This window comes from Chlorocebus sabaeus, chromosome 4 (genome assembly GCF_047675955.1).
Source record: "Chlorocebus sabaeus isolate Y175 chromosome 4, mChlSab1.0.hap1, whole genome shotgun sequence".
In the NCBI taxonomy this organism is placed as follows: domain Eukaryota; kingdom Metazoa; phylum Chordata; class Mammalia; order Primates; family Cercopithecidae; genus Chlorocebus; species Chlorocebus sabaeus.
Window position 1 is genome coordinate 45004997 of NC_132907.1, and position 17806 is coordinate 45022802.

The 17806-nt window shown below is 39.6% G+C and overlaps 1 protein-coding gene and 1 non-coding gene across 4 annotated transcripts in view; one reads left to right on the forward strand and one right to left on the reverse strand.

The window, feature by feature from the left end:
• Nucleotides 1-211: 211 nt before the first annotated feature.
• On the reverse strand, nt 212-339 carry LOC119622491 (small nucleolar RNA SNORA31). The gene has a single exon (XR_005239103.1). It is a non-coding gene; the product is annotated as a small nucleolar RNA SNORA31 (small nucleolar RNA).
• A 7800-nt stretch (nt 340-8139) lies between these two features.
• Nucleotides 8140-17806, forward strand: part of EMB (embigin) — a 52911-nt gene continuing 43244 nt past the window's right edge. The window contains exon 1 of one of the 3 annotated variants that reach the window (XM_007971991.3): nt 8140-8503. In XM_007971991.3, the coding sequence (XP_007970182.1) occupies nt 8389-8503 (115 nt within the window). In that variant the 5' untranslated portion in view covers nt 8140-8388. Of the gene's footprint in view, nt 8504-9591; nt 9659-17806 lie in introns of those variants that run through there. The other 2 variants (XM_007971994.3, XM_007971998.3) reach the window with 2 other exon arrangements.

Below are 17806 nucleotides of genomic sequence, written 5' to 3' on the forward strand. Positions count from 1 at the left end.
AACCTACAGAATGGGAGAAAATTTTTGTAAATTATGCATCTGACAAAGGTCTAATATCTAGAAAAATGGAACAGAATGTAGAGCCCATTGCTTGTTTTTGTCAGTAACTGCCAAATTTGTTACTGTAAAAACAAAAACTACATTAATATTTTTCAAACATTACATTGCAAAAATTACATTATCATTAATATAGCCTACATTTCTAGGCTATAGATGTATTCCCCAATTCAATCTGGGCTGCCACAAAGACAGACAGAAAGTGCAGGGATTTTTCTTTTGCATCCTAGTGCAAACCAAAACACATAACAATAATAACCTTAAAGGTAAACGTAAATGGACTAAATGCTCCAATTAAAAGACACAGACTGGCAAATTGGATAAAAAGTCAAGACTCATCAGTTTGCTGTATTCAGGAGACCCATCTCACATGCAGAGACACATATAGGCTCAAAATAAAGGGATGGAGGAAGATCTACCAAGCAAATGGAGAGCAAAAGAAAAGCAGGGATTGCAATCCTAGTCTCTGATAAAACAGGCTTTAAACCATCATAGATCAAAAGAGACAAAGAAGGCCATTACATAATGGTAAAGGGATCAATTCAACAGGAAGAGCTAACTACCCTAAATATATACGCACCCAATACAGGAGCACCCAGATTCATAAAGCAAGTCCTTAGAGACTTACAAAGAGATTTAGACTCCCATACAATAATAATGGGAGATTTCAACACCCCACTGTTAACATTAGACATATCAATGAGACAGAAAGTTAACAAGGATATCCAGGAATGGAACTCAACTCTGCACCAAGCGGACCTAATAGACATCTACAGAACCCTCCACCCCAAATCAATAGAATATACATTCTTCTCAGCACCACATTGCACTTATTCCAAAATTGACCACATAATTGGAAGTAAAGGACTCTTCAGCAAATGGACAAGAACAGATATTATAACTAACTGTCTCTCAGACCACAGCACAATCAAACTAGAACTCAAGACTAAGACACTCAATCAAAAGTGCTCAACTACATGGAAACTGAACAACCTGCTCCTGAATGACTACTGGGTACATAATGAAATAAAGGCAGAAATAAAGATGCTTTTTGAAACCAATGAGAACAAAGATACAACATACCAGAATCTCTGGGACACATTTAAAGCAGTGTGTAGAGGGAAATTTATAGCACTAAATGCCCATGAGAGAAAGCTGGAAAGATCTAAAATTGACACTCTAACATCACAATTAAAAAAACTAGAAAAGCAAGAGCAAACACATTCAAAAGCTAGCAGAAGGAAAGAAAGAACTAAGATCAGAGCAGAACTGAAGGAGATAGAGACACAAAAAACCCTCCAAAAAATCAATGAATCCAGGAGTTGGTTTTTTGAAAAGATCAACAAAATTGATAGACTGCTAGCAGGACTAAAAAAGAAGAAAACAGAGAAGAATCAAATAGATGCAATAAAAAATGATAAAGGGGATATCACCACCGACCCCACAGAAATACAAAAACCATCAGAGAATACTATAAACACCTCTATGCAAGTAAACTAGAAAATCTAGAAGGAATGAATAATTTCCTGGACACTTACACTCTCCCAAGATTAAACCAGGAAGAAGTTGAAGCCCCGAATAGACCAATAGCAGGCACTGAAATTGAGGCAATAATTAATAGCCTACCGACCAAAAAGAGTCCAGGACCAGATGGATTCACAGCCGAATTCTACCAAAGGTACAAGGAGGAGCTGGTACCATTCCTTCTGAAACTATTCCAATCAATAGAAAAAGAGAGAATCCTCCCTAACTCATTTTATGAGGCCAACATCATCCTGATACCAAAGCCTGGCAGAGACACAACAGAAAAAGGGAATTTTAGACCAATATCCCTGATGAACATTGATGCAAAAATCCTCAATAAAATACTGGCAAACCGAATCCAGTAGCACATCAAAAAGCTTATCCACCATGATCAAGTGGGCTTCATCCCTGGGATGTAAGGCTGGTTCAATATACGCAAATCAATAAATGTAATCCAGCATATAAACAGAACCAAAGACAAAAACCACATGATTATCTCAACAGATCCAGAAAAGGCCTTTGAGAAAATTCAACAGCCCTTCATGCTAAAAACTCTTAAATTAGGTATTGATGGAACGTATCTCAAAATAATAAGAGCTATTTATGACAAATCCACAGACAATATCATACTGAATGGGCAAAAACTGGAAAAATTCCCTTTGAAAACTGGCACAAGACAGGGATGCCCTCTCTCACCACTCCTCTTCAACACAGTGTTGGAAGTTCTTGCTAGGGCAATCAGGCAAGAGAAAGAAATAAAGGGTATTCAATTAGGAAAAGAAGAAGTCAAATTTTCCCTGTTTGCAGATGACATGATTGTATATTTAGAAAACTTCATCATCTTAGCCCAAAATCTCCTTAAGCTAATAAGCAACTTCAGCAAAGTCTCAGAATACAAAATTAATGTGCAAAAGTCACAAGCATTCTTATACACCAGTAACAGACAAACAGAGAGCCAAATCATGAATGAAATTCCATTTACAATTGCTTCAAAGAGAATAAAATACCTAGGAATCTAACATACAAGGGATGTAAAGGACCTCTTCAGGGAGAACTACAAACCACTGCTCAGTGAAATAAAAGAGGACACAAACAGATGGAAGAACATTCCACGCTCATGGATAGGAAGAATCAATATCATGAAAATGGCCATATTGCCCAAGGTAATTTATAGATTCAATGCCATCCCCATCAAGCTACCAATGAGTTTCTTCACAGAATTGGAAAAATCTACTTTAAAGTTCATATGGAACCAAAAAAGAGCCCTTATAGCCAAGACAATCCTAAGCAAAAAGAACAAAGTTGGAGGCATCATGCTACCTGACTTCAAACTATACTACAAGGCTACAGTAACCAAAACAGCATGGTACTAGTACCAAAACAGAGATATAGACCAATGGAACAAAACAGACGCCTCAGAAATAACACCACACATCTACAACCATCTGATCTTTGACAAACCTGACAAAAACAAGAAATAGGGAAAGGATTCCCTATTTAATAAATGATGCTGGGAAAACTGGCTAGCTATATGTAGAAAACTGAAACTGGATCCCTTCCTTACACCTTATACGAAAATTAATTCAAGATGGATTACAGACTTAAGTGTTATATGTAAAACCATAAAAACCCTAGAAGAAAACCTAGGCAATACCATTCAGGACATAAGCAGGGGCAAGGACTTCATGACTAAAACACCAAAAGCAACAGCAACAAAAGCCAAAATAGACAAATGGGATCTCATTAAACTAAAGAGCTTCTGCACAGCAAAAGAAACTACCATCAGAGTGAACAGGCAATCTAGAGAATGGGAGAAAATTTTTGCAATCTACCCATCTGGGAAAGGGTTAATATCCAGAATCTACAGAGAAATTAAACAAATTTACAAGAAAAAAATCAAACAAGCCAATCAAAAAGTGGGCAAAGGATATGAACAGACACTTTTCAAAACAAGACATGCATACAGCCAACAGACACATGAAAAAATGCTCATCATCACTGGTCATAGAGAAATGCAAATCAAAACCACAATGAGATACTATCTCACACCAGTTAAAATGGTAATCATTAAAAAATCAGGAAACAACAGGTGCTGGAGAGGATGTGGAGAAATAGGAATGCTTTTACACTGTTGGTGGGAGTGTAAACTAGTTCAACCATTGTGGAAGACAGTGTGATGATTCCTTAAGGACCTAAAACCAGAAATGCCGTTTGACCCAGCAATCCCATTACTGGGTATATACCCAAAGGATTATAAATCATGCGACTATAAAGACACTTGCGCATGTATGTTTATTGCGGCACTATCCACAATAGCAAAGACTTGGAACCAACCCAAGTGTCCATCAATGATAGACTGGATTAAGAAAATGTGGAATATATATACACCATGGAATACTACGTGGCCATAAAAAAAGATGAGTTCATGTCCTTTGTCGGGACATGGATGAAGCTGGAAACCATCGTTCTCAGCAAACTATCACAAGATTAGAACACCAAACACCGCATGTTCTCACTCATAGGTGGGAACTGAACAATGAGATAACTTGGACACAGGGTGGGGAACATCACATACCAGGGCCTGTCATAGGGTTGGGGGATAGGGGAGGGATGGCATTAGGAGAAATACCTAATGTAAATGATGAGTTAATGGGTGCAGCACACCAACATGGCATAAGTATACATATGTAACAAACCTTCACGTTGTGCACATGTACCCTAGAACTTAAAGTATAATAATAATAAAAAAAGATATAGTAACCAACTATTCACAATAATAAAGACATGGAATCTATCCAAATGCCCATCAGTGGTAGACTGAATAAAGAAAATGTTGTACATATACACCATGGAATACTATTGAACCATAAAAAGGAATGAGATCATATCCTTTGTAGAGACATAGATGGAGCTGGAAGCTGTTATCCTCAGCAAACCAACGCAGGGACAGAAAACCAAACACCACATACTCTCACCTGAATGAGCTGAATGATGAGACCACGTGGACACATGATGGGCCTGTTGGGGTGGGGTGTTGCAGGAGGGAGAGCATCAGGAAGAATAGCTAATGCATGCTGGGCTTAATACCTAGGTGATGGGACGATCTGTGAAGCAAACCACCATGGCACACATTTACCTACTTAAGAAATCTGCATATTCTGCACATGTACCCTGGAACTTACAACAAAAGTTAAAGATTAAAAAAAAAAAGCTATAGTAATCAAATTAGCATAGAACTGGCAAGAAAACAGACACATAGACCAATGAAACAGAATAGAGAACCCAGATATAAATCAATGCGTTGACAACCAATTCATCTTCAGCAACAGCACCGAGAGCATACAATGTGAAAATGAGAGTCTATTTAATAAATGGTGCTGGGAAAACTGGGTAATTACAAGTAGAAGGATGAAACTAGACCCCTATATCTCACCATACACAAAAATACAATTAAAATGGATTAAAGGTTTGAATCTAAGGCCTGCAAATATGACTACGAAACGATTAGATGAAAACTTCAGGAAAGTGTTCCAGGACATTAGTCTGAGAAACAATATTTTGTGTAAGACCTCTAAAGCACAGGCAACCAAGAAAGAATAGACAAATGGGATTGAATCAGGCTAAAAATCTTCTGCACAGCAAAGTAAACACTCAACAATGATTTAAGGTCCTGTATGGGGGATTTGTTAAAATAGAATCAAAATGGAGGACACGTTATATCCCTAGGTCAACCACTCATAGCCACGTAACCAAAATTTAAGCTATCCTGATTTCCCTGAAATGCAATTTCTAAACATTAACAAAAGTTAAGCTTTCCTTTCTTGTTAGTATGATGAAATTGAACCAAACTGTTAGAGACAAATAAGCTTATACAGCTCTACTTGCCCAAAAAGGAATGTAAGTTTTTAATAGCCAGTCACAATAGAGGTCAATGCACTTCCTCACTGATGCTTTATAAGCTGCACTGTGACTCTCATGTCAAGTTTCTTACTACTTTTGATTTGAAGTCTTCCGGTTTGTGAACTATTCTTTTGTATGTATAATAAATCTTCATACTCCTTTTTTACTTGACCTGACTTTATTTTTACGGGTTCCTCCATGGCATTTGGGTTTCTCACAGTGTGGCAGTCTAAGGGTAATACAGTAGTACTTTTTACCAGGGAACTGTCTTCTGTGAGCAAGGTCTCTAAAAGAAAGGAAGTGGAAGCTCTTGTGGTCTGGAACAGAAAGCCCACACAATCGCTCTCTCTCTCTCTCTCTCTTTTTTTTTTTGAGACAGAGTCTTGCTCTGTTGCCCTGGCTGGAGTGCAGTGGTGTGATCTTGGCTCACTGCAAGGTCTGCCTCCTGGATTCAATCAATTCTTCTGCCTTAGTTTCCCAAGTAGCTGGGATTACAGGCATGCGCCACCATGCCCAGCTAATTTTATTTTGCATTTTTAGTAGAGACAGGGTTTCACCATATTGGCCAGGCTGGTCTTGAGCTCCTGACCTTGTGATCCACCTGCATCAGCCTCCCAAAGTGCTGGAATTACAGGCCTGAGCCACCACACCCGGCCAGCCCACACAATATCTCTTCAGCAATATTCAGTAGGTTAGGGGAGTCACAGAGCTCACCTAACTCAAGGGGAGAAAACAAAGGACCCTTATTCCCCTTTTATACACTTTATGATGATGGGAGTGTCAAAGTGCTTGTTGCAATATTTATTTCACCAAGGAGGGAAAGGTCAATTTGGACCAGAAAGGTCAGAAAAAGTTATATAAGGAAGGTAGTTGATAAGCTGGTTTTAAAGGATATGGAGCATTTGAAAAAGTGGAGTGCGGATAAAGCTGGAAATATCAAATATCTAAATATAGAACAGGAACAATGATGAAAAGACTTTTGAAATGCTTAGCAAAATGAGAATTATATTTCTTTCTCAACTTTTTTGTTCTAACAGCAAAAGCAACAGTGGGGATCAGCATCAACCTGGGCAAGTAAGTTTTTCTGGTCGTAAATACGCTGATTCGACTGAAAAAATGTTTCTTTAAATAAGTTCATCTCATTAGAAGAAGGGTGAATTTGTGTCTAAGCATTTTAAGAGACTAACTGGGAAAAGTCAGTCAGAGTTTAGTTTGAGGTGAGAAGTGCTTACTGTTGACACTCTACCTAATCATAGGGAAATGTGTTCAGTTAGTCCTGAGACCAGATGCAGGGTAGAAAGAAAGAGGTGTGATGTAGTTGCCATTGATTAGGCAATTTGGGTTTAGCAAGTCCTGTCAATGCCCTGAGAGGGTCAACAGTGTAATAAGATTTAGTCCTTGAAGATATCTTTTAAAATTTCATTCAAAAGATTTTAATCATTGTGACCATAACTTTCTGAGAAGAGGCTTTTCTGAGATTTGTCATTCACAAATAAACAGTTGTCTAATTTGTGTGTGTGTGTGTACATGTGTGCATGCATGCATTTGTGCATGTGTTCCTATCCAGCCTCTTTTGAACACAATGACTGGCACCTGGTAGATAATATTGTTGAATGAATTGTATTATTCATATTCTCTCACTGCCAATTTGAAGAATCTACATTGTTTCCAAAGTTTTGCGCATATAATACTAAACCAGAAACGGACATGTTTTAGTAATACGTACCAATTAAAAATTAACCATTCCTGCCTGGAGTAAGCATAGGTTTTGTTAAATAGTTCTATTTTCAAAATTCGTCTCTTACATTATTTCCAATCCTTTTTTTTTTTTTTTTACGCTGATATACTTTGAATTTACGAATGTGAAAGCCGAACTTCAAAAAATACAGGGGGAGGAAACAAAGCTCGTGAAAAATCTATAAAATATCTTTTAATGTGTTATAACATCCCAGAGAGAAATCAAATCAATGTGTTTCAATGTTATAACATAGATTTCTCCTTCCCTCCTGGATAAAGCACTAATTAGTTGTTTTATTTAATTTGGTTCAGAGCACTGAAAATTTCAAACTACAGCCTTGTGGGTAAGAGATAGCATTATCTTAAACAGTGTTCACATTTAACAAAGGCCAACGTCTTGTGCAGTTTACATAGTATCTACTCTCAGTAGCTTTTGCTTCTTGAGCTCTAGGTGGCTCCTCAGAAGCTGTTAGGCTTAACAAACAAAAATAAAGTAAAATCAGACACGGTATGGGGCCTTGGGACTCTGAAACCTTCATCCAGAGAAAACCAGTGAAGCCTTCAGAGGCTAGAAGAGAGGGTGTGTGTGATTGGTAGGCAAAGCAAAGAAAGATTAGTACAAGTTGTCTGGCAGCTGGATAGAACCTTTACACCTGCGCAAAAACAAGCCTCCCTCATAAGAAAGTCCAAAAATGTCCGGGGTCGGGGAGGAGAAAAGTCTTCTATACTCTCATCTGTCCCATCAAAGCAAATTAGTGAAACCTGTCTCAGGTGAAGTGCAAAGGCCAGCCTGCAGGGAGAGTTTCAACCTCTCCCCAGCAGATGGGCTAGACACAACCTGCCCACGCTCTCTCCCGACCTGGACCTGCTAGAGCCGAGAGGGCGGAGGCCAGAGAGGCTGCCGCCGGGAAGTAGCACCGCACATCCGGGAACGCCAGCAGCCGGCTGAGGGCTGCATAATTGGTGGAAGGCCGGGCGCGGTGAGAGCGTCTCGGGGGAGTAGGGCAAGGCGGCCGGGCACCTCCCATTCCGCCTTTTCTTCAGCGTCCTGCCGGCGGCACTGACTGCGGGCGCCGGGCCACCGGCGAATGTGCGCAGGGACTCCGGACACCCGCGGCAGCGAGCTGCGAGAGCAGTCTCCACGAGGACCGAGGCGGACGCTCCGGCGCCATGCGCGCCCTCCCCGGCCTGCTGGCGGCCAGGGCGCCTACGCCCCGATTGCTCCTCCTCCTCCAGTGCCTTCTCGCCACCGCGCACCCAAGCTCGGCGGACGGCAGTGCCCCAGGTGTGATGGCTACAGGGGCCAGGGTAGGGAGGGCGGAGGGCGCGCAGGAAGGGGCGCGCGAGGCTTGGGTCCCCGCGGGCAGAGGGCATCGCCGGCGCGCCGGGCAAGGGTGGCGGGGAGAGGCGCCGGGATGCTGGTAAGGGTGGGTGGCGATTGTCGGCGGCGGCCTCCCATTGGCTACGTTTGTGTCACCTAAGCTGAACCCTGGAACTGGGGCGGCTCGCGCTCCTGCGCCTTTGGGGCGAGTCTTGAACAAACAGCGCCCCACAATTCGGGGGCGTAGGTAACAGGGGAGAGTCTGGTTTTTCCTAGGAAGAGGTCAGTGGGGTGTGTAGGTGGATGCAGGGACCAGCTAGCGACTTGGCTTGTGCAAATTTGGAATGAATTTTGAAAGCCACATTTTCCCATGGCCTACTCCCTTTTCTTGATTCCAGAGTAAGGCTCCCCCTTACCTCCTTCCCTCCTCTTGGCAGGTGGGTTGGCTTTGAGGAATTTTTTTTTTTTTTGGAGACAGTTTTGCTCTTGTTGCCCAGGCTGGAGTGCAGTGGCGTGATCTCGGCTCACCGCAACCTCCGCCTCCCGGGTTCAAGCGATTCTCCTCTCTCAGCCTCCAGAGTAGCTGCGATGACAGGCATGCACCACCACGCCAGACTAATTTTATATTTTTAGTAGAGACGGGATTTCTCCACATTGGTCAGTCTGGTCTCAAACTCACACCCTCAGGTGATCTGCCCGCTTCGGCCTCCCAGAGTGCTGGGATTACAGGCGTGAGTCACCTCACCTTGCCGAGGATGTTTTTTTTTAGAGCTGAGAGGGGAAAAAACTTCATAACCAACCAGCCAACCAAAGATCCACAACTTACAGGATAACGTGTGTGTATCTTCATTTTACACCGTGATCTTTGAAAACAAAATGTGTGTGTGCGTGTGTGTGTGATTATTGCTTGCTGTTTTATTGTTTAAGACACTTTGACAGAGGGATTACGTGCAAAACATTACCAAAGCCAACACGAAAGTTGCCGTTTTACCTTCACCTGTTTATAATTACTTTTCATGTTGAAAGGATTCCATCCAACCTATTGCAGGTTTCTGTGTCACAAATGTTAGCAGCCAGTAAGGGTAATAAAACACCACCACCTCTCAAGCTACTCTCAAGGTAAATATTGGCCACCAGTAACTAAAATTGGGACATTATTCTGCAAAAAGTTTTCGAACTCTCATGGGAATTTATTTTCGTGGGCTTGTAATATGTGGAATTTTTGTAATACACTGTAGAGAAAGAAGGATAATCAAAAGGTAAGACTATTAATTTTTATAAATGCCTTTTAAAAGGTCTCGTTGTTAACAACTTGGACAGAACATCTTGGGTTGCTCCAGTTCTAAATTTCCTTGTGCCACATCTCTTTTCCATCATACCACTTATTGTCCAGGCCTGTAATTCCAGCACTTTTGGGTGCTGAGGTGGGAGGATGGCTGGAATCCAGGAGTTCAAGACCACCCTGGGCAACATAGCAAGGTCCTTTCTTTATTAAAAAAAAACTTTTTAAAGTGCGGTTGTGGTGATGTACACTTGTAGTCCCAGGTACTTGGGACGCCAGGGCAGAAAGATTGCTTCAGCCCAAAGTTTGAGGCTGCAGTGAGCTATCATGGTGATGGTGCCACTAAGCTCCAACCTGGGTGACAGCGCAACACTGTCTTAAAAAAAAAAAAAAAAAAGAAAGAAAGTAAAAGAAACAGAATTGTCCGGGACATTTTTCCCCTTTCTGGGTATCTCCAATTCTTCTATCCCTGGTTCGCCTCAGAGTATTGCAGTTCTGAGAACCAGTGCATTCTGGATTCATTGTAGAAGTTTGACTGTATGTCAGAAACACCAGAGAGCTTGAAAAATTCTGATGCCTGGATCTTTCCCTACGAAACTCTGGTTCATTTGGCTTGGTATTCAGTGTGGGCATTAAGAATTTTTATCAGCTCCCTGTGTAGCTTTAAATGTGATTTTAAGCTGGTTAAAAACCACAGCTTTAAAATGATATGGTCTAGAGAGTGCACTGTTAGGTAAATACTTATTCCATAGGCATCAGGTTTAAGTTGATATGCAGAGAATATCTCTAAAGAGAGAGAGAGAAAAAAGGAAACAAATGAAAGTGGAATAAATGAAGGTGTAAATCAATAAGATTAATGGTGGGAGAGGATGTCCCTCTATGTATATGGTGTAAATTCTGTCCTTTTAGCTCCACTTAAGCTAAAATTGTGGAGTAATGTACAAGATAAAAGTTATGATGTTAGCATTGAATTTAAGCCAGAATTAAAAATTGTCAGGCACTCTCAGCTTGTTTTCTAGATTCTGTATTGATCTCTGTGAAATTTAGTTTTCTCTTTGCCAAAGGATATTGTGAGGTTTACTGGATATTTTTTACCTAGATGTATAGACCTACATACTTGGACATAGGTTTTCTGTTAACCTAAGACTTTGAGTCAAATTTTAATAATAAGAATAGTTATATATATATAGCCCTATGAGTTAGCATTTTTTTAGTTCCAGCTGGGAAAAAAAAAAAAAAAAAGAATTGTCCAGGACGTTTTTCTCCCTTCTAGTTATCCCCAGTTCTTCTATCCCTGTTTCACCTTTCAAAATTCATCTGAGAGTATCACAGTTCTGAGAACCTCCGCACTCCTGGGGAATTCTAACTCTGTCGCTCAGGCTGGAGGGCAGAGGCACATTCACAGCTCACTGCAGCCTTGACTTTCTGGGCTCAAGATGAAGAAACTGGGGCTTAGGTTAAGTAATTGCCCAAATTCGCATACTTAGTTAAGCAGTAGAGCAGGAAATTTGGCATTGGTCCATCTAGTGCCCGTTTTCTTAAACACAGTGCTTAAGCACAATATCCAATTGTCTCTCTGAGCTAATTGGAAATGTCTATGAAATTTCAGAGCTACTGACAGTATAGCCTATGCATCTAAATGTCTGACTTGCACTGAATGACATGCTGACACAGTTTGAGTCCTAGAAGAAAATTAGGTACAGGGACTCTTTTAAGGTTTTTTGATTAAATAAGACGTGTAATATATCTTTGTAAAGGATACATCAGTGGGAGTATTTAAATATCATTATTATTACTATTACATGGCACAAATTGGAGAAATGGGTCATGTTTATCTTTTGAAAAACGTTTGCAGTAGAATCATTTTAAATGATCCTTTTAACTTCCAGAGGACATGGCTTTTGCATTCCCTTTATGAACCCCCTTCCCTACTAACCCCTCACCCCAAATACAGCAGCTTTCTAGTAATAAATATTTTTGAAGCAAATATTATTCAAGCACCCACATATGTCTGACATTGTTAGTCCATATCTCAGTAGAACATGCTAGCAGTTTCTACCTTTAAGAACATTTAAAGGGGTTCCCACTGGACAAATCTGGGACAAATTGAGCATCAAATAAATGATAATATTAGTGAACTGCAACTCATTTAATAATATGGGAATTTATGAGTACCAACTGATGTAGATTAAAAAATGAGTCAATGAAAAGTTTGATGGGGTACAAAGTATTGAAGATTCAAAGTAACTCATCAGAATGTGCTTATTAATACCAAGGGAAAAAGAGTAACTTTATGGTGGAGAAGCTTGGCAGACAGCACTTGGATCAAATGATCAAAGACCAAAATCTGTTTAAAGGGAACAGATTAGCCATAAGCCTACCTTTATTTATTTATTTATTCATTCATTTAATTTTTGAGACAGGGTCTCATTCTGTCACTCAGGCTGGAGTACCAAGGCACACTCATGGCTCACTACAGCCTTGACTTCTGGGCTCAAAGGATCCTCCCACTTCAGCCTCCCACATGGCTGGGACTACAGGCATATGCCACCACACCAGGCTAATTGTTGTATTTTTTGTAGAGATGGATTTCACTGTGTTGCGTAGGCTGGCCTTGAACTCCTAAGCTCAAGCAATCTTCTTGCCTCGGCCTCCCAAAGTGTTGGGATTATAGGCGAGAGCTACTGTGCCCAGCCTAAGCCTACCTTTAATAGTGTTGTTTCTGATGCATGAACATTTTTACCCTAAGTTTATCATCACAAAAAAGTTATATGTTTAAAACATTTGTTAAGAATTAGGGCAACTGACTCTTCCTCATCTTCTGTCACCCTCATTCTCTTCCCTCTTCCGTCTCATCTTTCCCTCGATAGATCCTATAGTTATTTGGTGGGGAAGAGCAAGGAGACATCCTTACTAAGTGGATGGAGCCCAAGGGGCCCAGATCGGGATATCTGAGGCTGACCCTGGTAAGGATGGCATCCAGGCAGGAGGGCAGCCTGGTGTGGGGTGTTAGGGCCTGAGCATGGTGAATGGGTGCTTCTGCAGCAGGCAGCTTGACACAGGGTCCCAGAGTTGATTTAACAAGGCTTTTGTGCAGGAACAGTAGATGGGTGATATTTGGTCCCAAACAAGATGTGGAGGAAAGCATGTAGGAGGGTCAGACCAGCGATGGAGGTTGGAGCCTGAGTGGGTAAGGAAGACATCTCTGTGGGGACAGGTGTGGCAGTGGCAATGAGAGTTTAGCAATATACAGGGTGATTGATCAAATAATTAAATCTAGGAACGATAATAGGATCTAGGTTTTTCACTAGAGAAGAATGAAATAAAGATAAGGAAAAAGTAGAATGAACCCTGTGGTGTTGGATTGCAGTTGGCAGTATCCCTGGAACCCATGACGTTAAATCCCTGTCTCTTTACCTATGTCTATATAGGTATATAGATTTAAACAAGTATATGTGTAAATATATGTATGATGAATACATATGCATGTCATATACATATATGTGTATGATATACATTATAAGTTGTGTGTGTGTGTATACGAGTGTGTGCACATGTATTCTTAGCAGTGATTTCCAGTAGTGATGAGTATACTTAGCCCTCAGATCTTGGATTCTAAATACCATTCTTTACTAATAGTAACCAAGGCTTTTTGGAGAAATGGCTGATTTCAGGCCTTGAGTGGGAAAGTAGCAGATAAGCCTAGAACATCTTGTGCCAGAAAGCAATGGAGTGCTCAAAGGATAATGAGTCATGTCAAGATACAGGAGCCGACATGAAGGGGTTCCTACTGGACAAATCTGGGACAAAATTGAGCATCAAAATAAATAATAATATTAGTGGATTATAACCCATCTAATAATATGAGGATTCATGAGTACCAACTACTGCAAATTAAAAAATGAATCAATGAAAAATTTGATGGGGTACAAAGTACTAAAGATTCAAAGTAACTCTTCAGAATATGCTTATTAATATCAAGGGAAAAAGATACGGAACCTTGGCAGACAGCACTTTAATCAAACGATCAAAGACCAAAAAATGGTGTGCCATCTGAGATGATCTGGTAAGAAGAGCACAGCATCACTTCTATGATGTTCCTGCCAAATGTGCCTGCCTCAAATATAATCATATATCAGCAGAACTGTCTTGGAATTTTAATAAGTGTCAAGGTTATGAAAGTCAGAAGAGACTCTCACAGTTCCAGAGTGAAGCCACATTAGAGAGAAGTGACAGCCAATGGCAATGTTTGATTCTGAGCTGGAACCTTTTGCTACCAAGAGCATTATAGGGACTTTTTTTTGAAATTTAGATGGAGTATAGGGACGAGATGGTGCTTCATATATATTCATTTCTTGATTTTAATGGCTGTATTGGGATGGTATGGGGAATGTCCTTTGTAGGAAATAGATGGTAATGTTTTGGTGAGGCATGAAACATCAGGTCAGAAACTTACTCTCACATGGTTCAGAGGAGAAAATGTTCTGTTCTTGAAATGTTTCTGCTACTTTGAGATTGTTTGAAAAGAAACAAAAAGAATTAGTTTACGTGAGAAAGATTCAGTTTACATAGGCATTAAACTAAAACAATAGTTGAGAAATCTGTTAATGTTGTTAGGTATCATTTTCCAAAGGTGTATATGCCCTCCAACAGAAACAAATCACATGTGTTGAGGCTATTTGTCCTAGAGTGTAATCTTTTGACATTAACTTTGTACAGCTGGTCTCACGTATTGTACAATATAAGGTGAATGTTAGAAATTAACAACTTATGATATATATGCTGATGTAGGAGAACAAACCTCACAACACTTTGCTAAAAATAAACTCTACTCCTGATAAAAATTGCCGCTATTTAAACATAGAATATCTCAAATAATGTTAGAATAGAAATAATGAATGTTGCCTTTAAAGAGTTGTTATTCTTTTTTTTGAAAATAGCATTTTCCTGGCATTTTTGAAGTTATTGAGGTTATTGTACTAATGTGTCTCTAATCCCAAGCCAGAAGCTTTTAATAGCCTTACAATAATATACTTCTGAGAAACTGAAAGGGAATTTAGATACCTCGTTTGATTGATCTTGAAGCCCAAAGTGCTTTTCTAACTTAGCCAATAGCAGTGAGATAGCTAATAACTATAACTGTTTTCCTGGTTTGCATTTCAGCGTCCATCCAGCATGTGGTTTTCCTTCATAAAAAGTCCTCAAAATAGACCCCTGGCAGGAGGGTGTTCTTGGGAGGGAAAGGTGGCAAAAAATGTTCACACTTTAAAATGTCTGCACCTAAACTATGCAGCACAGGAATTTAGGGCCACAGGGCCATTGGAAGATTATTAAGAATCATCACATTGAAGAATCAGGGTTGCCGATGTACCTGTTCAAAATCAAGGTTTTTCAACTTTGGTACTATTGGCATTTTCCGTTGGGTAATTCTTTGTCCTGGCAAGCTGTTATCCTAAAATGTTTAGCAGCATCCCTGGCCTCTACATATGTGGTGGCTGAATTGTACACCCCAAAAAGATATGTTTAATCCCTGATCTTTGGTACCTGTGAAAGTGACCTTATTTGGGAGTAGAGTCTTTGCAGATGTAATGAACGAAAATAAGGTCATACTGAATTAGAGTAAGCCCTAAACCTAATGACTGTGGTCTTTATAAAAGAAAGGAAAGGGAGATTTGGATGGAGACATACACAGAGGGAAGATGATCATGTGAAGACAGAGGCAGATGTTAGACTAATGCAGCTACCACCAGCCAAGGAATGCCAAGGTTGCCAGCAACTCCCAGATGCTAGGCAGAGGCAAAGAAGGATTCTTCACTAGAGAGTTCAGTGAAGGAAGGCCCTGCCAACACCTTGATTTCAGACTCCTGGCCTCCAGAACTGTGAAAGAATATACTTCTGTTGTTTTTGCCACCAAATTTGTAGTCATTTGTTATGACACCTAATTTATGGTAACTTGATGTGGAAACTAATGTAACTTACTAAATAAATGTAGTAATCTTCCCCCAATTGTGACAAGCACAATGCTTTCAGACATTGCCAAATGTCTCCTGTGGGGCAAAACTATCCTCAGTTGAAAGCCACTGAACAAAATCCCAACTCTTACCGAATAGACTAACAATTGAAACATTTAACAAATCTACAGTCTTTAGAAAGAACAGAAATCTTAGTAGTTAACTTTTGGGGTTTGTTTTTTAATAAGTTTTTATTTGGCATAAGTTTGACTGTTAAAGTATCTTAGTGACCCATGTAGAGGTGGTTTGAAACATGAGAATTTTTACATTGCCCTTTGAAATGTATATTATTGCCAAAATTATATATTTTTTAAAAAGATCAGTTTATTTCCATTCCTATACCATCTAGTTTTTAAAATAGTTTTACAAGACTGGTAAAAGTGTACATTGTACTTGTCAGTAGGCCTTAAAAAAAAACTTGTCTGTAAAGGCTTCTTGTCCAATAGTTTCCATACTATGCAGAAAATATCAAGAGTTCTTTATGTGGAGTATTGTCTGTCCCTGACTTAGAAAGTCTGACTAATAAATGTCCCCATCAGGATTAGTGTGTGTGTGTATATGTGTGTGTGTGTATATATATATGTGTGTGTGTGTCTGTATATATATGTGTGTGTATATATATATTTTGGAGATGGAGTCTCACTCTGTCATCCAGGCTGGAGTACAGTGGTGCGATCTCAGCTCACTGCAACCTCCGACTGCTGGGTTCAAGCAATTCTCCTACCTCAGCCTCCCGAGTAGCTGGGACCACAGGCACACACCACCATGCCTGTCTAATTTTTTATATTTTTAGTAGAGACGGGGTTTCACCTTGCTGGCCAGGCTGGTCTCAAACTCCTGACCTCGTTCTCTGCCCGCCTCAGCCTCCAAAGTGCTGAGATTACAAGCATGAGCCACCGCGCCCAGCCCCGATAAGTAGAATTTTTTGACAAGCTTTTTTTTTTTTTTTTTTTTTTTTTTTTTTTTCCCCCTTGTTTTTCTTCCTTTTTGGATGAATCTCTCTGGAGTATAACTTCCAGGACTCAGATATGCCTTATTTCCTTTCTTCTCCTTCTGCTGCATTTATGGACGGGGGATAGGGCTACTGTGTTCCTAAAACCCATAATTCTCCATGTGTTATGTATAATCAGTATTTTACCTAGTAATGAGGTATTTTAAAGCTAAGGTTTAACCATATCATGGCTTAAGTGGCATTTACAATTTGGCATGGGATCACATGGTTATATATAATATTGTTTCCATGAAGAAATATATTCTTATTTCCAAATCTTCATTGTATGAATAATATATAATATTCATTCCTATCAGTGTTTCTGTAATTGGGTTGCACGTTTATAATGCTGTATATCAGAATGTTAAAATTAAGCTTCATTAAGTACTGCATGTTGATAGCAATCAGTATAGAGGTGAGAAAAGTAAAGAGAAAGAATAATACTTATTTTAATAGTAGCTGCTTGTTACACTTTTTTCTTAATTCAGTTCGGACCCTTCCAAGATTTTAACATATAATAAAGGGATTTGGGAGGCTTTAGAGAGAATGTTTATTCTTAATCAGAGATGTAGTTGCATTTATTTACTGATTTAAAAAAGCAAGTCTTAAGACCCAATGCAGTTTTCTAGTGTTAATTATTTTTCTTCCCAACTTCAATTAAATGAAGCCCTCAAAATGAAATATGTGAAAATGTTACCTTAATATCTTTAAGTAGAATTATAGCATGTTTATTTCACTTGAAAGTCTTAATAGAATAAATTATAAGCCCTTATAGCAACACATATTTTAAAATATAATATGTGAAAAACTAAGTAGAGACCATTTTGCTATTTCACAGAAAATTATAACAGGTGAAAATTAAGATGTTACTCAATTCTTTGATGCAGTAGTCTCATGCCTCATCTGCCCTGCAAAGGGAGAAAAAAGTCTTTTGACTTCTTGAGCAGCTATTTGATGTTACTCTTTCATGTTGATATTTTTGT